The 19,628-nt window shown below is 40.4% G+C and overlaps 1 protein-coding gene across 1 annotated transcript in view; it reads right to left on the bottom strand.

Annotated features, from left to right (window-relative positions):
• The window catches only part of TTN (titin), a 281,117-nt gene that overhangs the window by 172,572 nt on the left and 88,917 nt on the right, over positions 1-19,628 (bottom strand). Inside the window, exons 72-100 of the mRNA XM_054723165.1 lie at positions 19,243-19,521; positions 18,871-19,149; positions 18,484-18,762; positions 18,074-18,361; positions 17,660-17,947; positions 16,841-17,122; positions 16,069-16,347; positions 15,665-15,946; positions 15,237-15,515; positions 14,861-15,148; positions 13,828-14,106; positions 13,455-13,733; positions 13,076-13,354; positions 12,648-12,935; positions 12,217-12,504; positions 10,538-10,819; positions 10,056-10,334; positions 9,364-9,645; positions 8,970-9,248; positions 8,172-8,459; positions 7,784-8,062; positions 7,399-7,677; positions 7,032-7,310; positions 6,175-6,462; positions 5,740-6,027; positions 4,981-5,271; positions 1,522-1,809; positions 561-653; positions 158-443 (exon numbers count right to left, since the gene is read on the bottom strand). Coding sequence (XP_054579140.1) covers positions 158-443; positions 561-653; positions 1,522-1,809; positions 4,981-5,271; positions 5,740-6,027; positions 6,175-6,462; positions 7,032-7,310; positions 7,399-7,677; positions 7,784-8,062; positions 8,172-8,459; positions 8,970-9,248; positions 9,364-9,645; positions 10,056-10,334; positions 10,538-10,819; positions 12,217-12,504; positions 12,648-12,935; positions 13,076-13,354; positions 13,455-13,733; positions 13,828-14,106; positions 14,861-15,148; positions 15,237-15,515; positions 15,665-15,946; positions 16,069-16,347; positions 16,841-17,122; positions 17,660-17,947; positions 18,074-18,361; positions 18,484-18,762; positions 18,871-19,149; positions 19,243-19,521 — 8,017 coding nt within the window. The remainder of the gene's footprint in view (positions 1-157; positions 444-560; positions 654-1,521; positions 1,810-4,980; positions 5,272-5,739; positions 6,028-6,174; positions 6,463-7,031; positions 7,311-7,398; positions 7,678-7,783; positions 8,063-8,171; positions 8,460-8,969; positions 9,249-9,363; positions 9,646-10,055; positions 10,335-10,537; positions 10,820-12,216; positions 12,505-12,647; positions 12,936-13,075; positions 13,355-13,454; positions 13,734-13,827; positions 14,107-14,860; positions 15,149-15,236; positions 15,516-15,664; positions 15,947-16,068; positions 16,348-16,840; positions 17,123-17,659; positions 17,948-18,073; positions 18,362-18,483; positions 18,763-18,870; positions 19,150-19,242; positions 19,522-19,628) is intronic.

Here is a 19,628-nt window from a genome sequence, read left to right on the forward strand (position 1 = left end):
ACTTCCGCCCAGTTATTATGTATTTCCTTATCTTTTTATGTTAAAATGTCTGTGTGCTTATGTTCTTTCACAGTCTGAATCTTGGAGGGGATAGCCTATGCCTCTTGAGAGATCTCTTTTGTAAGTGGAAAATTATATCTTTTAAAATTAAACTTACTTTTTCAGCATTGCTCTAAGATCTCCTTCAATTTTCTCTTGTTTCTTCCTTTCGTCCACCTGCAGGTTAACATTACTTTCAATTTCACCATGTTTATTAAATGCGACACATCGGTATAAGCCAGAATCGGTTTTTGTGGTGTCTTTGATCTCCAGCTTGGCTTCATCGCCTTTCTGCAGAATAGAAACGCGACCTCCTGGGTTGAGTTGTCTCCATTTCCCTTTTGTCCATTTCACATTAGGGATCGGATCACCGCCAACTTTTGCAATGAATGTTGCAGTGGTTTCTAAGGAGTAATGAAGACAAATAAAAAACTTAATTTTCCAAAATCACTTCTTCCAAAATTAAATCAGAAGTAAAATGTACAGGATAAGTGAAGATGTATTTTTCAGGAAGTACTCACTTTCCACCACTCTGATACTCTGAGGTTCTGATACGAAGAAGAGTTTCCCGTCTACTGCTGCTTTCTTAGCTGTTGGGACGGCGGTTGGTTTGTCTAAAAACACATTTACATGTTTTGTTATCACAATTACCTTAAGATTGTAAGGAATAATTGTCTTTATAAAGTAAGTTTTAGTTTGGCAGAGTCAAAAACATCATGCATTCTAGGACTCATTATGTATGAGTGGATTACAGAAAATAAAGCAATTTCATATACATTTATAACTAGTTGTAGCTGTTGCATACAGGCTGAACTACAATCATATTAGTAGTATCAAATCTTATATTCCTAGATTTGGCTTTATTATACAGATTTCCGTCAGGACTATGACACCAGGATACCTTATGTCACATTATTATCATTTTGTAACTTTACTTAATTTTACCCTCTTATACAGTGAAAAGAGTTTCAAGAAATATGATGTTGAACTTGGGGTAATTTCAGACAGATTTTAATTGAAATTACTAGAGGCCTGGTGCATAAAATTCATGCACGGGGGTAGGGGGGTCCTTCAGCCCAGCTTGCACCCTCTTCAATCTGGGACATCTCTCTCACAATCTGGGACCGCTGGCTCCTAACCACTTGCCTGCCTGCCTGCCTGCCTGATCACCCCTAACTGCCCTCCCCTGCTGGCCTGATCACTCCTAACCACCTCTGTCTCGGCCCCCGCCACCGTGGCTTTGTCCTGAAGGACATCCAGAAGATGTCTGGTCTAATTAGCATATTACCCTTTTATTAGTATAGATTTCCATTAAATTATCTACACTTCAATTACTATAATAAGGGGGAAATTACCATATTGCAAATGAACAATAACTGATGTTTCTAAAAATCTAATTATGTTCTTATTTAAATTGCAAAAAGCAAATAAATGTAAGTAGCTGTTGGTTTAATCTGAATAATACTTTTGAGGCATCTGTACCTTTAATGGTCACTTTTGATTTGGTAGTGTCACTTCCGGCCGCATTTGAAGCTTTACATACGTAATCTCCTGCATCTGCTTTGGCCACATCCTTGAGTTCCAGCACAGCAGTCCCACTAGCAAAGCTGAAGCTGCATCTGTCTGAAGATTTGATTTCCTTGCCAGCCTTCAGCCACTGGATCCTGATTGGCTCCGAACCCTGGACGTGGCAGCTGAGCTGCACAAATTCTCCTTCAGTCACTGTTACTGGACTAAGGTGCTGATCAAACACAGGTGGCTTCTTAGGCTCTGGAATTAAAAAGGCATTTTAAACATAAAATAAAAAGGACCATGAAAGGAACATAAAGGCAAGTAAGTATTAAATTTCAGACAAGAAACAAGTTCTGCCTCTAACAGGTAAGACTGGTTGCTGAGGTAGAACTGAATCATGCTCCTGATTGATTTCTCTTTGAAGTCAATAGTTACATTTGTTGAATTAAAAAAAGTAAAGGTTTAAAAACAAGCAAAGAACAGATACCATGCAGGCCATAAATCATCCAAGTACCTGTGACCTGATTAAGCCCTGCAAACATTGCACTGGTGGGTATCATAACTATTGTATACATGATTGATTCTCTCCAACTTGGGTACAACTGAATTTTTGATGCACTCTAAAATCTAAGGGCTTATTGAGGAATTCTTTTAATCTAGATCAGTACTTATTTTATTTTATTTATATTTGTTAATCCTCACCTGAGGATATTTTTCCACTGATTTTTTTTTTTTTTAGAGGGAGTGGAAGGCAGTGGACAGAGAGAGAAATATTGACATGAGAGACACACATTGATTGGTTGTCTCCTGCACGTGCCCCAACCGGGCCTAGGGATCGAGCCTGCAACAGAGGTATATGCCCTTGACCAGAATCAAACCTGGGACCCTTCAGTCCACAGGCCAACACTCTATCCACTGAGCCAAACCAGCTAGGGCTAGTAATTCTTGCTACCCTTTGGGAAAGAAAGCCAACATTTGAGTAATCTATGAGCCCCACATCTTAATATGTGATTTTATCTGATGTTTATCTTTAGCTATTAAATGCAGAAAATCCAATCTTTGCCAAAAGGATTTAGGATTTGAAGCAAATGTAAACCAATGAAGAAAATATGTAACATGTAGAACTCAGTGTTATGCAATGATTTTATTCAGTGATTCTGAGACCTACATATATGAATAAGGCAAAATTCACAACTGCAAATATTAAAACTTCTGTTATCTACTTTTTAAAAAAAAAAACAACTGTATGGATAAATACCTTCAAAATTCTATATAAAGTTGTATCAACTTAAAGGTAAAAGCATCAGGAATGTAAATCATGAATATAAGCCACTGTCAATTACATGTTTTTCATTTTACTAATGATGTTTTAAAACTAAACAAACTTAAAATACTATTAAATGAGTGATAAAATTTGAATTTTAAGACAATTCAAACACACACAAAACAACTCAATTATATTAACCTACTAGAGGCCCGGTGCACGAAATTCGTGCACGGAGGGGGGTTGTCCCTCAGCCCAGCCTGTACCCTCTCCAATATGGGACCCCTTGAGGGATGTCCGACTGCCCATTTAGGCCCGATCCCGGGATCGGGCCTAAATGGGCAGTCGGACATCCCTCTCACAATCCAGGACTGCTGGCTCCCAACTGCTTGCCTGCCTGCCTTCCTGATTGCCCCTAACTGCTTCTGCCTGCCAGCCTGATCACCCACTAACCACTCTGCTGCCTGCCTGTTTGCCCCCAACTTCCCTCCTCTGCCGGACTGGTCACCCCTAACTGCCCTCTCCTTGCAGGGTTGATCACCTCCAACTGCCCTCCCTTGCAGGCCGGGTGCCTCCCAACTGCCCTCTCCTGCTGGCCATCTTGTGGTGGCCATCTTGTGTCCACATGGGGGTAGGATCTTTGACCACATGGGGGCAGCTATATTGTGGGTTGCAGTGATGATCAATCTGCATATTACTCCTTTATTAGATAGGATAGAGGCCTGGTACAGGGGTGGGGGCCAGCTGGTTTGCCCTGAAGGGCGTCCCAGATCAGGTGGGTGTACCCTTGGGGTGTGGGGCGGCCTGAGCGTGGGGCCTGTGGTGGTTTGCAGGCCGGCCACGCCCCCTGGCAACCCAAGTGGAGGCCCTGGTATCTGGAATTTATTTTCCTTCTACAATTGAAACTTTGTAGCCTGGAGTGGAGCCAAGCCTGGGGCTCCCTCCGAGGCCGGCAGCCATTTGTGTTGGGGTTATAATTGAAACTTTTTTGCCTTAAGCGAGTGGGCCCTGCCAGGGTGTGCGGAAAGCTTTGCTTCCCCTGTTGCCGGCAGCAACCCTGGCCTGCTCTCTCAAGCTCCATTCTGCCGCCATTTTTTTGAATTTGTTTACCTTCTATAATTGAAACTTTGTAGCTTGAGTGGAGGCTTAGGCCTGGCAAGGGCAGGCAGAAAGCTTGGCTTCCTCTGTTACCTAGGAAACCTTGCTCTCTGTGGCTGTAGTCATCTTGGTTTGGGTTAATTTGCATACTCGCTCTGGTTGGATGGTGGGCGTGGCTTGTGGGTGTGGCTTGTGGGTGTGTCAGAGGTATGGTCAATTTGCATATTTGTCTATTATTAGATAGGATTAGTGATATTAACCTAGTATCTGTGCACCATTATATGGCCAATTACATCACCAGAGTTGGTAGTTAATTCCAAGCTGCTTTTAGGAGGTTAATTTGTAAAATGGTTTTGATGAATCTGCACCATAATCATCTGGGTGAACTCATTATGGGCAGAGGATCAGATCGAGACGATCCTCTTAAACAATATAGTCTATCTTTGCCTCAAGCTATGACTATCTAATTAAATATGTCTTCCAGAATGAGATGCAGTAATATCATTCCACTCATCTATTTTTTCTTTGTAAGCAAATTTACTCTTTTATCTGGGATTAATGTTCATTTATAGGCTAAAAGCTTTGGGCAATATATGTCAAACAATAATCCTTTAGAAATATGTTTAGAAAAGAGAATGCTCCAGAATGTGATATAACTTATAATAAGAAAAGCTAATGCAGTATTCAGTGATAAAAATATAAAAATATATCAAAATAAATGTGCTTCATAAAAATTTATATGTCATTTATGCATGAGTTTCAAAGTAGACTTAGACTTCTTACTGCATGAGAGAATTTTAGGATGGGATTTACTAGGTAAGGTTTTTAGTTCAGCTACTATATGACCTCTTCTTAGGTCAGCCATGCAATTAAGTTACAAGCAATATATATTTTAAGTAAACATCTGGAATTTTGGTAAGTCAATTAAATAACATATATTTATTTTCATTATAACTGACTTGGTCGACAGAGTTGAAGAAGAAAAGCACGTCAGAGGCAATGCACACGACTACCTAATAGGCGGTGAAGAAAAACACAACAGTCTGGGGGCCATGCAGATAACTAACCTTTGATGACAACGGAAGATGTACATAGAGCAGAGCCTGCATCATTCGACACTTTGCACGTGTACAAACCAGCATCGCCCATGCCCGCCTTCTTGACTTGCAGCAGCAGTATGTTGTTCTTGAATGTGATTTCACAGTTAGAAGTTGGATGTATCTCTACATTATTCTTGTACCAAGCTGCAGTGATTGGCTGGGAACCGGCCACACGCCCCTCAAGTTTGAAAGAATTCCCTTCTGTTTCTTCTACTGTCTCTGAGAGCTTTTTAGTGAAACTTGGTGGGGTTAGCCGCTCTGTAAGAAATTGAAAGTACACATGAAGTGGAGTCCAGAAGTAGTTATTACCATGAGGTTTTTCAAAAAAAAGAAGTCATCTTTTTTCATTAAATTCAATGCTGACCAACTAAATAGACAATATCAGTGTGTGTTCCTAAACATCTTAGCCTCCTCCCAAAGCTTATTCTAAATTGTTAGCTGATTTAAGGGATAGAAAATAAGGATAACAAATGGCCATTAATAGAATCAGATAGATGTAAAAATATAAAAGGGAGGTTGGTCTTAGGATTATGCAGAATATGTACTATTTTATAGAAATACAGATTTAAAGAGATCACTTGTTCTCTAAAGAAACCTACATCCTTTTAATCATTTTTATGCCATTTGTTTTTAAAAATGTGTCCTTAATTACATTTGTCCTAAAAACTGCACACTTAGAATACAAAATGATGACGTTTTATCTGACACATGCAAAATAAACCATACCTTTTATATTAAGTTGAGCTGTGCAGGAGTCCTTTCCCACCTCATTCACAGCATGGCAGGTGTACTGTCCAGAATCTCCCTTGTCTACTTTCAGAATTGTCAGGTGAGCAGTGTTTTCCAGGTAACTAATCTGGTAGTTGCCACCACTTCGTATCTCTCGGTTGTCCTTGGCCCAGCTGACCTTTATCGGTTGTGTCCCAGTAACGTGGCACTCAAAGTCCGCACTGTCTCCCACCACCGCATCCACAGGGGCAATGTGGATGTCAAAGAAGGGTGGGTTCTTCCCCTCTGCGAGGAGAGCAGAAAGACAAGGTTTCAGGCTCCCTGTCTGGACCATCCCAGTTTACAGAAATCATGATGTTTTCTCCCAAATTTTGTACTTGATTATGAAACTTTTCATTACAGAAACAGAAAGAAGTTTAAGAATCCACAAACCTGTGAGAATGAGTCTGGCACTAGAAGAGGCAGACCCTATAGGATTTGTAGCTGTGCAGGAATACTGGCCTGCGAGGCTCCGGTCTGTTTTAAAAATATTGAGGGTGGCTACCTTATCTAAAAAGGATGTTTGAACATTTGGGCCATCTTTCAATGGCTTGCCATCCTTATACCAAGACACGGAGAGAGGCTCTGATCCAGTTACGGCACATTCAAAAACAACCGGCAGCCCAACTGTTTCTTGAACATCTCTCAATTGTCGAGAAAACGACGGTGGAAGTTTTTGCTCTGTAAGAACGGAATTGAAGTATTAAATACTTCTGGACATTTTCAATTTACTGAATATTCTCACACTTATTGTTAGATAGATAATGCCATTTCTCTATGTCTACAAATGCATCAGGAGGTGTTAACATTTCTAGAATAACTCCGACCCAAAGGAAAACATGCAAACTTTTGAAGCAAAAGTGTGTCACTCTTGAGACCAGCCTAATGCACAGTAGGTGCAAAGCCAATAGAGAACTTGACCGGCTTAGGTACATCTCCAGGTTTGCAGCAGGCCCTCCTACTTTTCAAGACTGCCTTCTAGCATTTTGAATGACACACTCAGAGGGTGGGATTTTAAAAATATGGTCCCTCGTGTTTCTTAAAGATTTAATTAGAGACCCAAAGGACTTGGAACTGAAGATTCAGTCATCTTATCTCTCTTTGGGAAGGCCATTAATTATGGGTGGAATTACATAAGCAGAAAATTTTGCATTTGGAAAGAATTTCCTAAAAAGAATGCTCTCATGAGATACTTTAAATCTAGTTCAAAAGAAATACAAATTCGTTCACTTCTGAAATATTTCAGTCACCTTGAACAGTGAGGAAAGTTGATGAAGAGACTTCTCCCACACTGTTTTCAGCTCTGCAGATATATTCTCCGCTGTCATGACTGCCAACCTGGTTGAAAACCAGGGTAGCAACATTGTTCCTGAAATGCATCTTGTAGGTGGCAGTGGGTCTCAGCTTAGTATCTCCTTTGTACCAGGACACGGCAATTTCAGGGGTTCCAGCAAGTTGGCATTGTAATGAGGCAGAATCTCCAACAGTCACCTTAACAGGCTCTAACTGCTTGACAAAATATGGTGGTTCTGCAGGCAAGAGAGATAATGAGTCATGAAGGAGACAGGCCAGCATGCTTATTTATATATAAAGGTAGGAATGTCAGTCATAACAAACCTAGGATCTGTATTTGTGCTGAACAGGAGTCTTTTCCCGACGCATTTTCAATGTAGCAGTTGTATTGCCCTGAGTCCTCCACTGCGGTACTTGGGATTTCCAGGATGGAGGATTTTTCCGTTGTGGTTATATTACACCTCTGAGAAGGAGTTATATTTATGCCATTTTTCTTCCATGTAACCATAATGGCTGGAGTCCCAGTGTACGTGCCTTCCAGGATCAGGGCTTTTCCTTTCTCTAGGCTGTAATCATTGAGCCTCTTCACAAATTTAGCTGGGGCTATAAACAAATTGGAAGTGGGAAATCAAACACACATACATACAGATGTAGACTCGTCTATTAAGTCATGTATGCTAACCAGGAAGGTGCGGGACATCAAACAAACCTTTGACATGGAGACGTGTTGTGCAAGAAGCTTTGCCAGCTTCATTCGTGACTATGCAGGTGTATTCTCCACTATGTGAGGTGTCCACATCAAACAGCTCCAGTTCAGCAACTGACTCTTCCAAAGACACATTGCACCTGTCCCCTGGCACTAGTTCACTGCTGCCCTTGAACCAGCTGACACTGAAAGGCGGCGTTCCCTTTATGATGCTCGTGAAAGTTACATTGGCTCCAGTCAAAACATCCATGGCATCAGGTTTCTGAACAAAAGATGGTGGTTCTAAACAAAAAAAGCACACAGCAGAAAAATTTAATATTTTTGATTTGTGATGACCAAAGCCTTATAAATTATGAAATGCAGTTCTATTTTTACTGTATTCTTAACAGACCTCTCACAGTCAAAGGAGCACTGCATTCATCAGAACCAGCCACATTCGTAGCTACACAGGTGTAGTCACCAGCATCTGATTCTTCCAGCATGTTCACAGTTAAAGCGCACGTGTTGTCTGTCAGGGTGGTCTGGTATTTCCTTCCACTGCTGATCTCATTTCCCTCATGAAACCAGGAGACAGAGATTGGAGGCGATCCATAGACTTTGCACTCCATTACAACTGAAGAACCAGATAGACCATTCGTTTCTTTCAGTTTTCTTGTGAATGAAGGAGGAATAGTTCGGTCTAAATGTGATAAAAGTCAAACAAACAAGGGACAGCAGTTACAAAATGATTTGAAAAGCGGTTTACTATATTTTTGATTGGATACACCTAGATCCCTTTGGCTCTTTTGCAAGGGTATCAAAGAATTCCCTAAAGGGTCACACGGTTGAAAGCCTTGAGGATCAATGGGCAGGATATGTCTGTTGACTTATTAGGGTTATTGGTTCTCTTTGCTATGACTCATTATATGGCGAATTATTCAAGTGTAAGTGATAGTAGAAGACCACTTTATCCCTTTTCAGGGACTCAGTTTTACTCCTATAATTCCGAATCGTGAAATTTCTCAATGAGAAAGGGATATAACTTTTGAACTTGGTCTTCTTCTAACTCTAGCTATGTTACCTCTGGTTTTACTGATTCAGAGGATGTCAGACTCATGTAATGCTGTAGAAGATGGATCTTCCCCTACATGTATATGTAAATCAGGAACGACATTATAATAACACTGCAACAAAAGCCTAATCAACCAACCTGACACTTGAACTGAGGCTGTGCAGCTGTCTTTGCCAACAGGGTTTTGCACCTCAAAGCTGTATACCCCACTGTCACTGGGGGCTACGTTGATAATCTTAAGACCAGATACTTTGTTGAAGAAGCTTATTTTGTATTTGCTGTCACTTGTCAGTTCTTTTCCATCCTTAAACCACTTAGTAGTGAGTTCAGGTGTGCCAGTGACTATGCATTCCAATGTACAGGTGTCTCCTGTGGTAACTTTTATGGATTCTGGCTTTTCCACAATTGCTGCAGGTTCTAAAACAAGATAAAATTGCATCCAAATTTTAAAATCAAATAGAAAAACGAAAGAAAATGTGGACACTGGTAAGTGTACGCCTTGTGTTCATCATAACATCCTATTTGTACTGACCGAGAACGGACAGTGTAGCGAAGCACTCCTGCGTCCCAGCATCGTTTTTGATCTGACAGGTGTACTTCCCAGCATTGGCTATTTCTGCTCTTGAAAACTGTAGGATTGCAGTATTTTCTGAATAAGAAATCCATATGTTGTCACTTTCTCTAACAATTTCCCCCTTATCTTTGAACCACACCACTGAAATTGGCTCAGCGCCTTCAATAGTGGTCTGCAGCTGGACTTCTTCACCAACGACGGTAGAAATGTCACTGAGCTTCTTCACAAATCTTGGTGGTGCTGATGAAAAAGAGGCATATTATTGATTTAAAATGTGTGGGATTGATAGCATTTCCCTTAATCATGAAAGCTAGTAATCAAAGTAGTGATAATGTGTTGTTTCCATATCTTAAATAAGAGGCATTCTCGGTGATTGTGAGCAGGGACACATTAGAGTTTGCAGTAAGAAGAAAGAGTTGAACGTCTTGTACTCTCCAGCTTTCTAAATCAAATTGAAACCTATTGGAAAAATTGTTGAAGAGGATACTTGGTGCAATTTAGAAACGGGATGCACCCTAAACAAAAAGATTTGGAAAGGGAAAAATAGAAGAGATAGCTAGTGATAAAGAACTGGACAACAGCTAAGGGGCCAACAAAGCATTAATATTACCAGAAAAAGAGTAAGTATAAGAGAATGAAGTCACTCTAACCTTTCAGAGTGATAGAACCAACACAAGTGTCACTCCCCACATCATTTGTGGCTTTGCACTGATATTCCCCAATGTCTGCAGTGTCGACATTCAGGATGTGAATACTTGTAAGGAAGTTCTCAGACATTATCTTGTACTTCTTGCCGCTCCTAAGTTCTCTCTTGTCTTTATGCCAAGAAACTTGAAATGGGGGAGTACCCTGAAGCTCACATTCAAGATGAACATCAGTTCCTTTCAGTGTCTCAATGGGATGAGGCTTTTTGCGGAAAATGGGTGGTTCTAAAATTGGAAGGTAATTCAGTTAGGAAAAAGAAAAGAAAAATTAGGATATATTCTACAAATATATAGTTACAAGTAAGATTCAGTTTTCTATTGTATTCTTTAAAAATTTTAAGACATCGATGGAAAGTCAAACAGGGTGTTAAGAAAACAACTAGAGAGGAGGCTACTGTGAAAAACACAAAAGAAGGGTAAGATCTGACCTTTAACTTTTAAGGAAGTGCTGCTGCTTGCACTGCCTGCTGCATTGCGGGCCTCACATGAGTAGTCACCGCTGTCTTCAACACTGAGATGGTGCATTTCCAACACCGCCACTGAGTCAAGGAATGACATTCTGAATTTACTGCTCTCTTGAATTTCAGTTTCATCTTTGTACCATGAAACTCTGATTTCTGGAGACCCTCCTATTTTACATTCGTATCTTGTGGATTCATCCTGCTTCACGATTTTTGAAGGTTCTAGCTTTTTAATGAACCTGGGTGGTTCTATGGAACCAAGAGGGAAAACATAAGGTAAGGGATGGAAAAGACACATGTAACTCCAGATGAAGTAAAAAGAGGAATCTCTGCCAAACAGAGAGGTTTTTAAATACATTTATTTTTACAAACACCCACATCAAATATTATTGCAGAAGAAGGAAACACCATTGATTCCTATTGTATAACCCTCTTCCCAATAAAAGAATCACTTGTCTAGTACAAGATCAGAGGCAGCGTGTGTATCTGTTGGCAGAAGCACTATGAGGCTCATGGGGAATAAGAGAGTTTGATTACTTTCTGTGTGTGAACCAGTGGAGGACTGTCTATTTCCTATGGTTGAAAATGTATTACTTATGTACCATAATAAGTCAGAATAGCAAAATGGGGTCAGCTATGCTAATATTTTTAAAGTGCCACTTTCTCTTATAGGCTTTAGATATTTCTTCAACCTTCATAATTTCCCCTTGAAGTGGGGAGGGCAATGCTTTCTTCATTAACTGAAGCAAAAAATTCAAGCTTAGGGAGATAAAGATGGTTAGTTATATGCCATATAGCAGGTGGGCTGCTAACTCTAATTCTATTTTATTTAAAGATATTTATAAACTACCACCATCACAAAAATCCTTGATAATGCTCTATGGGTTGACCAGCAGTCCACTGAGTGAAGTATTTAACTTCTGACAACAGCAGCCATGAACATACTATAGAAGGAAATGGCTGTCTTCCAAAATGTCATATATATTAATGTACACCCCACCTCCCTGGCTTCCATTATTATTATTATTATTATTATTATTATTATATTTTTATTGATTTCAGTGAAGAAGGAAGAGGGAGAGATAGATAGAAAATCAATGATGACAGAGAATCATTGATTGGCTACCTCCCTCATGCCTCACAATGGGGATTGAGTCTGCAACCCGGGCATGTGCCCTGATAGGGAATTGAACTGTGACCTCCTGGTTCATAGGTCAACATTCAACTGCTGAGCCATACCAGCTGGGCCTTCCACAATTATTTAAGTGGGGTCGATGGAGGACAAGCTATTGACATAATTAATCTGTACTCTCCTTGAAGAGCTTGAGAGTCTGGGGCTCTGCTGTCCCTTACTGGGACAAAATCCATTCATTTAATAACTATTGGGGAAAATAAGTCATTTGAGATAACTTCCTTCAAACTTTAATTTTCTTAAAATTCTGTAAATTTTTTTGTTCATTCTCTCTCTAATGTCTATTTTTAGCTTTTGAAAATGGATTTTCAGTCCACTTTAATAAAAAAAAATTGATCCACATGATCACTTTTAATTACTTGACCATGATCCTAAACATAACTTTTAAGCACATTCTTCCTCTTATATTTTAAGATATTGAAAAGAGACCTTGCTACTTTACTCAAGCAAGTACCTTGTACACCCAGATGAGCAGAACAAGAGTCTTTTCCAGCTGCGTTGCTCGCGTAGCAGGTATACTGCCCAGCATCACCTTTGCCTACTTTGAGAACTGTCAGAGTGGCAGTATTTTCAACCAAAGTCATCTTGTAGTTGCCTCCAGGGCGAATCTCTCGGTTATCTTTGGCCCAAGTGATTTTGATTGGTGCAGTTCCAGTTACATGACACTTAAAAGACCCACTTTCTCCAAGAGCAAGATCTACTGATACAGGCTTTAGATCAAAGAAAGGAGGCACTTCATGTTCTAAAAAGAATGAAGACCAACATGGTGAGTTCAGTTTTCCTGCATCCCTGACCCAGAGCAGAAACAAAGTGGCACCAGAGTTTGGTGGCCCGGAGCAGTGAAGCTCCTTTACAAAGCAGAGGGTAATGTGATGAGCTACTCACCTGAGAGAATAAGCTTGGCACTGGATGAAGCAGTTCCAAGAGGATTAGAAGCTGAGCAATTGTACTGACCAACGTGGCTCTGGTCAGTTTGTAAAATCTGAAGAGTTGCTACATTATGAACAAAAGATGTTTGCAAATTAGAATCATCTTTCAAAAGCACCCCATCTTTGTACCAAGACACTTGAAGAGGTTCTGAGCCATTGATGCGGCATTCAAATGCAACTGGGAAGCCAAGAGTCTCATGGACATCCTTCAGTTTTCTTGCAAAAGTAGGTGGAAGTTTGCGGTCTGTAAAGAAATTACAGATAGACCTTATTTACAAGACAGAAAATATCTACAACATGTTTCAGTCCGTTAAATTTTTGTTGTTTTTAAGAAAATGGATTTGTCAACACACAGCAAGACTTGTTAAGCAAAACCATTATCACCTTTGATAACAATCACAGCTGAAGAAGCAACTGCCCCCACACTGTTTTCTGCCTTGCATGTGTACTCTCCCACGTCACTATGGTCCACCTTGTTGATTACTAAGGAGGCAATGTTATTTTTGAATTGCATTTTGTATGCAGGAGCAGATCGTAGCTTTGTGTGTTCTTTATACCAAGAAATTCTGATTTCTGGGGTTCCATCCACTTTACACTGTAAAGTTGTAGGTTCTCCAATGGCTGCTTCCACATGTTCCAGAGGTTCAATAAAATAAGGTGGTTCTAAGGTACAAAGAGTGGTAGTCAATCAATCATGCTAACTAACAGAGGGTTTTTAAGAGAAAGAAAGGAGAGCAATAAAAAGAGGTAACTGTCAACACACCTAAGACAGACACCAGAGCTTCACAAATATCTTGACCGGCCTCATTTTCTATCAGGCAACTGTATTGTGCATAATCCTCTACTGTGCTGTCGAGAATTTCCAGTATGGTAGATTTTTCGGTCATAGTAACACTGCAATTCGGAGACTGTGAAAGAGGAAACTCATTCTTCATCCAGCTCACTGAGATGGGAGGCGTGCCAGTATATGTGGCCTCAAGAACTATGGGACTTCCTGTCTCAACACTGAAATCAGCCAATCTTTTCACAAAGGTGGCTGGTTCTATAAGGAGAAAATATGAGGGTAAAATTGACGTCTTCAAAATGACGACTTAGAAAAAATTTAAAAGATACACGAATTGGAGTGAAGAGCAAACCTTTCACAAAAAGATGTGTGGTGCAGGAAGCACTGCCAGCATCATTAGTAACGAGGCAAGAATAGTCTCCACTCTGCAATGGCTCCACCTCAAACAACTCCAGTTCTGTGACAGAATCTTCCAGAGAGATGGTGCATGACTCCCCTGACACCAGTTCCCTGCTGCCTTTAAACCATTTGACCTTGAAAGGAGGGGTGCCTCTAATGACACTGGTGAATGTGACACTCATTCCAGGTAAAACTTCCACAGAATCCGGGGTTTGTTCAAAAGATGGTGGTTCTAGATACCCCAGGAGAAGGGGAAGATCAAGAGAAAAAGAGAAATCCAAGTGAGAGGTGCTTTTGCTATTTGAAGAAAAGGGAGCCAACTAGCGTTTTGGGGAATTTATCCGAAGAAACCCAAAATACTAATTCAAAAGAAAATATGCACCCCTATGTTCATTGCAGCATTATTTACAATAGCCAAGATTTGGAAGCAGTTCAAGTGTCCATCAGCAGATGAGTGGATAAAAAAAACTGTGGCACATTTACACAATGGAATACTACTCTACCATAAAAAGGAAGACAGTTTTACCCTTTGCAACAGCATGGATGGACCTGGAGAACATTTTGCTAAAATGTTTCAATGAGAGACAGGTACCATATGATTTCACTCATTTATGGAATTTAATGAACAAACTGAACTATCAAGCAAAATGGAGACAGACTCAGAGAGGGCAGACAGACAGCTATGGTGGTGGTGGGAGGAGGGGGGTGAGATGGTCAGGGGGAATGAGCAAAAAAGAAAGTATAAAGAGAGAAAACTCAGGGACTCAGACAACAGTGTGGTGATTGTAGGGGGAGGGGATGGATGGAGGTGCAAGAGTGAACAGAGGGGATAAATGGTGATGAAAAACATAAAATAATAACGTTAAGAAAAGAAAAGAGAGCCAAGACTAATAAATGAAGATGAAATAAAGAAATTCCATGCAAGGCAGGCACCATGTCACGTGGAAGAGACTTAAGAAATGGCAGCCTGATCCTTGCACACTGACCTTGCACAGTCAGGACTGCTGAGCACTCCTCTGAACCAGCCACGTTGGCAGCCACACACGTGTATGTGCCTGCGTCGGAAGGCTCCAGTAAGCTCAGATTCAAAGTACAGACATTTTCCGAAAAGCTGGACTGGCATTTAGGCCCACTAACAATCTCATTTCCATCCTGAAACCAGCCAACAGAGATTGGGGCCGAGCCAGAGACTCGGCACTCCAAAACCACTGAGGCCCCCAGGGTGGCGTTCGTGTCTTTCAGCTTGCGGATGAAGGAAGGAGGCACAACTCGATCTATGTGGAGAAGGGCAGTTTTCTGTTTAAAGAGAAGCTTTATTTTCCAGGAAAAGTTATAGAACCATAAATACCTCCTACTACTTACCGGAAATGTGAACAGATACAGTGCAGTTACTTTTACCAACACTGTTTTTCACTTCAAAGCTGTATAACCCCTTGTCACTCATTTCTGCACAGGGGATCTTAAGTGAAGCCACTTTGTTGATGAACGTGATGTGATGTTTGCTGTCTGCAGATAATTCTCTTCCATCTTTGAACCACTTGGTTGAAAGTTCTGGTGATCCAGCCACTACACACTCTAATGCAAAAGGATTTCCAGTAGTGACAGTCATGGGTTCTGGCTTCTCTATGATTCTGGCTGGTTCTAAAAGATGAAGTATAATTACATTGAAAATAAACTCACCGTCCAAACTAAACATGTACTCAATATTGGGAAAGAGTAATATTTGTAGAAAATGATCATGGGTCAATTAACCTGATTTTCCCCCCCTCGGGCTATACTTTGTTACTAACCTAGTACAGTCAAGACTGCGGAACATTCTTTCATTCCAGCATCATTTTTGATTTGGCACACATATTTTCCGGCATCAGATGCTTCTGGGCTACCGAGTTGTAGGGTTGCGATGTTATCAACGAATGAAATTCTTGTGTTTTCACTCTCTCTGATGACGTCACCTCTGTCTTTCAGCCAGACAACAGAAATGGGCTGGAAGCCTTCCACCACAGCCCGTAGCTCCACAGCTTCCCCAACAAGGGTTGAGGTGTCACTCAGCTTTTTCACAAATCGTGGAGGTTCTAACGAAATAAATTTTTGGTTTAAGGGAAGAAAAAATGAGAATCACACCCATATAAATGATTGGTCAAGCAAGAAAAGATGAAAGGAGGAGACATACATGTTTGTGCCCATATATACAAACCTCTGAACTTGACAGTGCAGACACACGTGTCACTTCCCACCTCGTTAGTAGCCTTGCAGTGATATTCTCCTACATCAGAGGCTTCAAGATTAAGGATATGGAGACTTGTGTCAAAATTTTTTGAAGTAATTTTAAATTTCTTGCTGCTTCGAACTTGCTTCCGGTCTTTAACCCATATCACTTCAAATGGGGGCGTTCCCGAAATTTCACATTGTAAGATGACATCAGAACCTTTAAGGGCTCCTACTGGAGAAGGCTTCTGGGTGAAAACAGGAGGTGCTACCGGGGGAAAAAAGATAAACAATAAAAACATTTGCATACTAAAAATGAAAAACAAATTAGAATCTACAATCATTAAGAATGGCTGGAGACAGGGAAGCATCGATCAGACTTTCAAACCTCAGAGGGAAGGTAGGGGAGGGTGGGGATAAAGGGGAGAGATCAACCAAAGGACTTGTATGCATGCATATAAGCCTAACCAGTGGTCACGGACAACAGGGGGGTGGGGGAAAAGGTGGGGAGGGGTTTGGGATGGGAATGGGGGGATGAGGACAATTATGTGATACCTTAATCATTAAAGAAATTTAAAAAAAAGAATGGCTGGTGTGACCATATAATAATATGCTAACTTAAGAAATGACAATTCCTAAAAACTAGTTTAAGAACTGCAAGCAAATACTCTTAACTAGCCTTACTACTTTGGAGTTCATAACATTCCTGAGCAGGAATGGAAATCAGATGGGAATGAAGAAAGCAGTTCAGTGTGTCTAACCTTTAACGGTCAGCGCTGTGCTGCAGCTGGCATCTCCAACACCATTATGAGCTTCACAGATATAGTCTCCACTGTCCTCAGCGCTGGCTTCATTGATGGTGAGCAACGCCACGGAATTAACGAAGGACATGCTGTATTTCCAACTTTCGTGAAGCTCACTGTCATTTCGGAACCACAAAACTTTGATTTCTGGGGAACCACTTATTTTACATTCCAGTTGGATGGCTTCTCCCTGCTTTGCAACTTTTGAAGCTTCTAATTTCTTAACAAACTTTGGAGGTTCTAGTAAATCAAAGGGGAAAAAAATAACATGTTTGTAGCTGAAAACCCTAGAAGTGCTTATTTAAACTGGTTTAGTAAGAATATGCTTCCTGAGAATTTTGTGGTGAAAATAAGTTGCCTTTTCTATTAAGTCAGCTTTTCATATTTTTAAAGAGAATTAAATTGATAAGTTTATTTTGTAGTTTGAATTTGTAAGTTACAACATACAAGTTAATGTATTATAGAAATGCTCGATTAATGTTTAATGATGATAAATCAGAATGCTATGGAACAGGAAAGAATGGAAAAAGAGAATGGATAGTTGAAACAACATTTAACAGATATCAATTAAACAACACTTACTGGTAGGATTACACTTACCAATACACTAACTTAAAGAACAATACAAAGAGAAAACGGAATTTTGATTAATGTTACCTCCAACACAAATATACAAATTGTAACATGATCCAGTGTACCCCAAAAATTTAAAAACTAAAGAAACTTTTACACAAACATGGGAAAGAACAAATATTGGTAAATGCCACATAACGATACCTTTCACACTGAGTTGAGCTGAGCACATGTCTTTGCCAACATCATTGGTTGCTTGGCAAGTATACTGACCGGAATCGCCTTTGCCTACTTTAAGAATTCTCAAATGGGGAGTGTTTCCCACACATGTGATCGTATAATTTCCTCCAGGACGGATCTCCTTGTTATCTTTTGACCAAGTGATTCGCATTGGTTGAGCGCCAGTAACATGACACTCAAAGTCAGCACTTTCCCCAGCAATAACATCTATAGATACAGGCTTGATGTCAAAGAAGGGAGATTTCTTAGGTTCTGGAAGATGAGAAGAAAAGGCAAAATGTGTTTGTTTGTTTTTTGCTTTTGTCATTGGCCATTTCTATGTTGGCAATAAGCAAGAAGTCACGGTTTGCAAAGAGAAAGATTGACATGAGAACAAACCTCTTGCTGTCAGTCTAGCACTAGAAGATGCTGTTCCAAGTGGATTGGAAGCTGAGCAAGAGTACTGGCCAGAGTGACTCAAGTCAGTCTGCAAAATTTTCAAAGTGGCCACATTATCTACAAAGGATGTCTGTAGATTTTCATCGTCTCGCAAAAGTACCCCATCTCTATACCAGCTCACTTGGATGGGTGCAGAGCCATTTAATCGACAAGTGAGTGTAACTGGTAACCCAACAGTTTGTTCAATGTCCTTTAATTGTCTTGCAAAGGAAGGTGGGAGTTGACGCTCTGTAGGAAGACAAGTGATACTTGAGGCATTAGTTGATGAAATGAAAATTTCCCTTATAAAGATAAAAAGAGTTAAGATAAGAAAAAAAGACATTTATTAATTTCTAAAATAACATCATCACCTTGAATTCTGAAGACAGTCTGAGAAGAAGCAGTTCCTATGCTATTTTCTGCCTTACATGTGTACTCTCCACTGTCATTGATATTCACTTTATTAAAAACAAGTGTGGCCACATTGTTTGTAAAGTAGGTCCTATATTCAGGAGTTGGCCGTAACTTGGTGTCTCCCTTGTACCAAGACACTGTAATTTCTGGTGTCCCAGCAACTTGGCACTGTAAAGAAACTGAATCTCCAACGGATGCCTCCAGAGGTTCCAGTTCCGTAACAAAATAAGGTGGTTCTAAAGAAGAAAGGCTCACATTAGCAACTGGAATGAAAGAAAAACCAAACAAACCATGCTTCCTGTTAGATGAGTGCTGATCAGTTAAGACAGAATAAGACAACACACCTAATGTAGACACCAGAGCTTTGCAAACATCCCTTCCTGCCTCGTTTTCAATCTCGCAGGAATACTCTCCTGCATCTCTTTTTGTGCTATTCGGAATTTCCAGGATGCAAGTTTTCTCTGTTGTGACTATGTTGCATTTTTCAGATGGGGTTATGGGAACACCATCCTTTTTCCATGTAACTGAAATGGGAAGTGTTCCAGTGTAGGTGCTCTCCAGAATGATGGACTTTCCTGGTTCTACAGAGTGATCGCTTAATTTCTTCACAAATGCAGCAGGTTCTGGTGAGTGACAAAGCACAGCAGTTAAACACAGCAAAAATACAAAGGTATCAGTGTACAGAAAATAGGAAGAACAAATGCACTTGAACAAACCTTTAACAAAAAGACGAGTGGTGCAGGATGTTTGGCCAGCACCGTTAGAAACCACACAGGTGTATTCCCCACTCTGAGATAGGTCGACATTAAATAATTCCAGTTCTGCTACAGTGTCTTCAAAATAGATGTTGCACCTGTCTCCTTTCACCAGTTCTCTGGCACCTCTGAACCAGCCAACCTTGAATGGAGGGGTTCCTCTGATAACACTTGTGAAGGTGACATTTTTGCCTGGTAGTACTTCTAAAGGTTCAGGTTCCTTCACAAAAGAGGGTGATTCTACATAGACATGGAGGACAATGAAAAGATCCTGTAAGCTTCTAACTTAAGTGCAATTGTGAATAAAAAAAGAAGAGCACTTTCAAATGTGTGTCAACCCAAAGAGG

Source organism: Eptesicus fuscus, chromosome 11 (genome assembly GCF_027574615.1).
Source record: "Eptesicus fuscus isolate TK198812 chromosome 11, DD_ASM_mEF_20220401, whole genome shotgun sequence".
In the NCBI taxonomy this organism is placed as follows: Eukaryota; Metazoa; Chordata; class Mammalia; order Chiroptera; family Vespertilionidae; genus Eptesicus; species Eptesicus fuscus.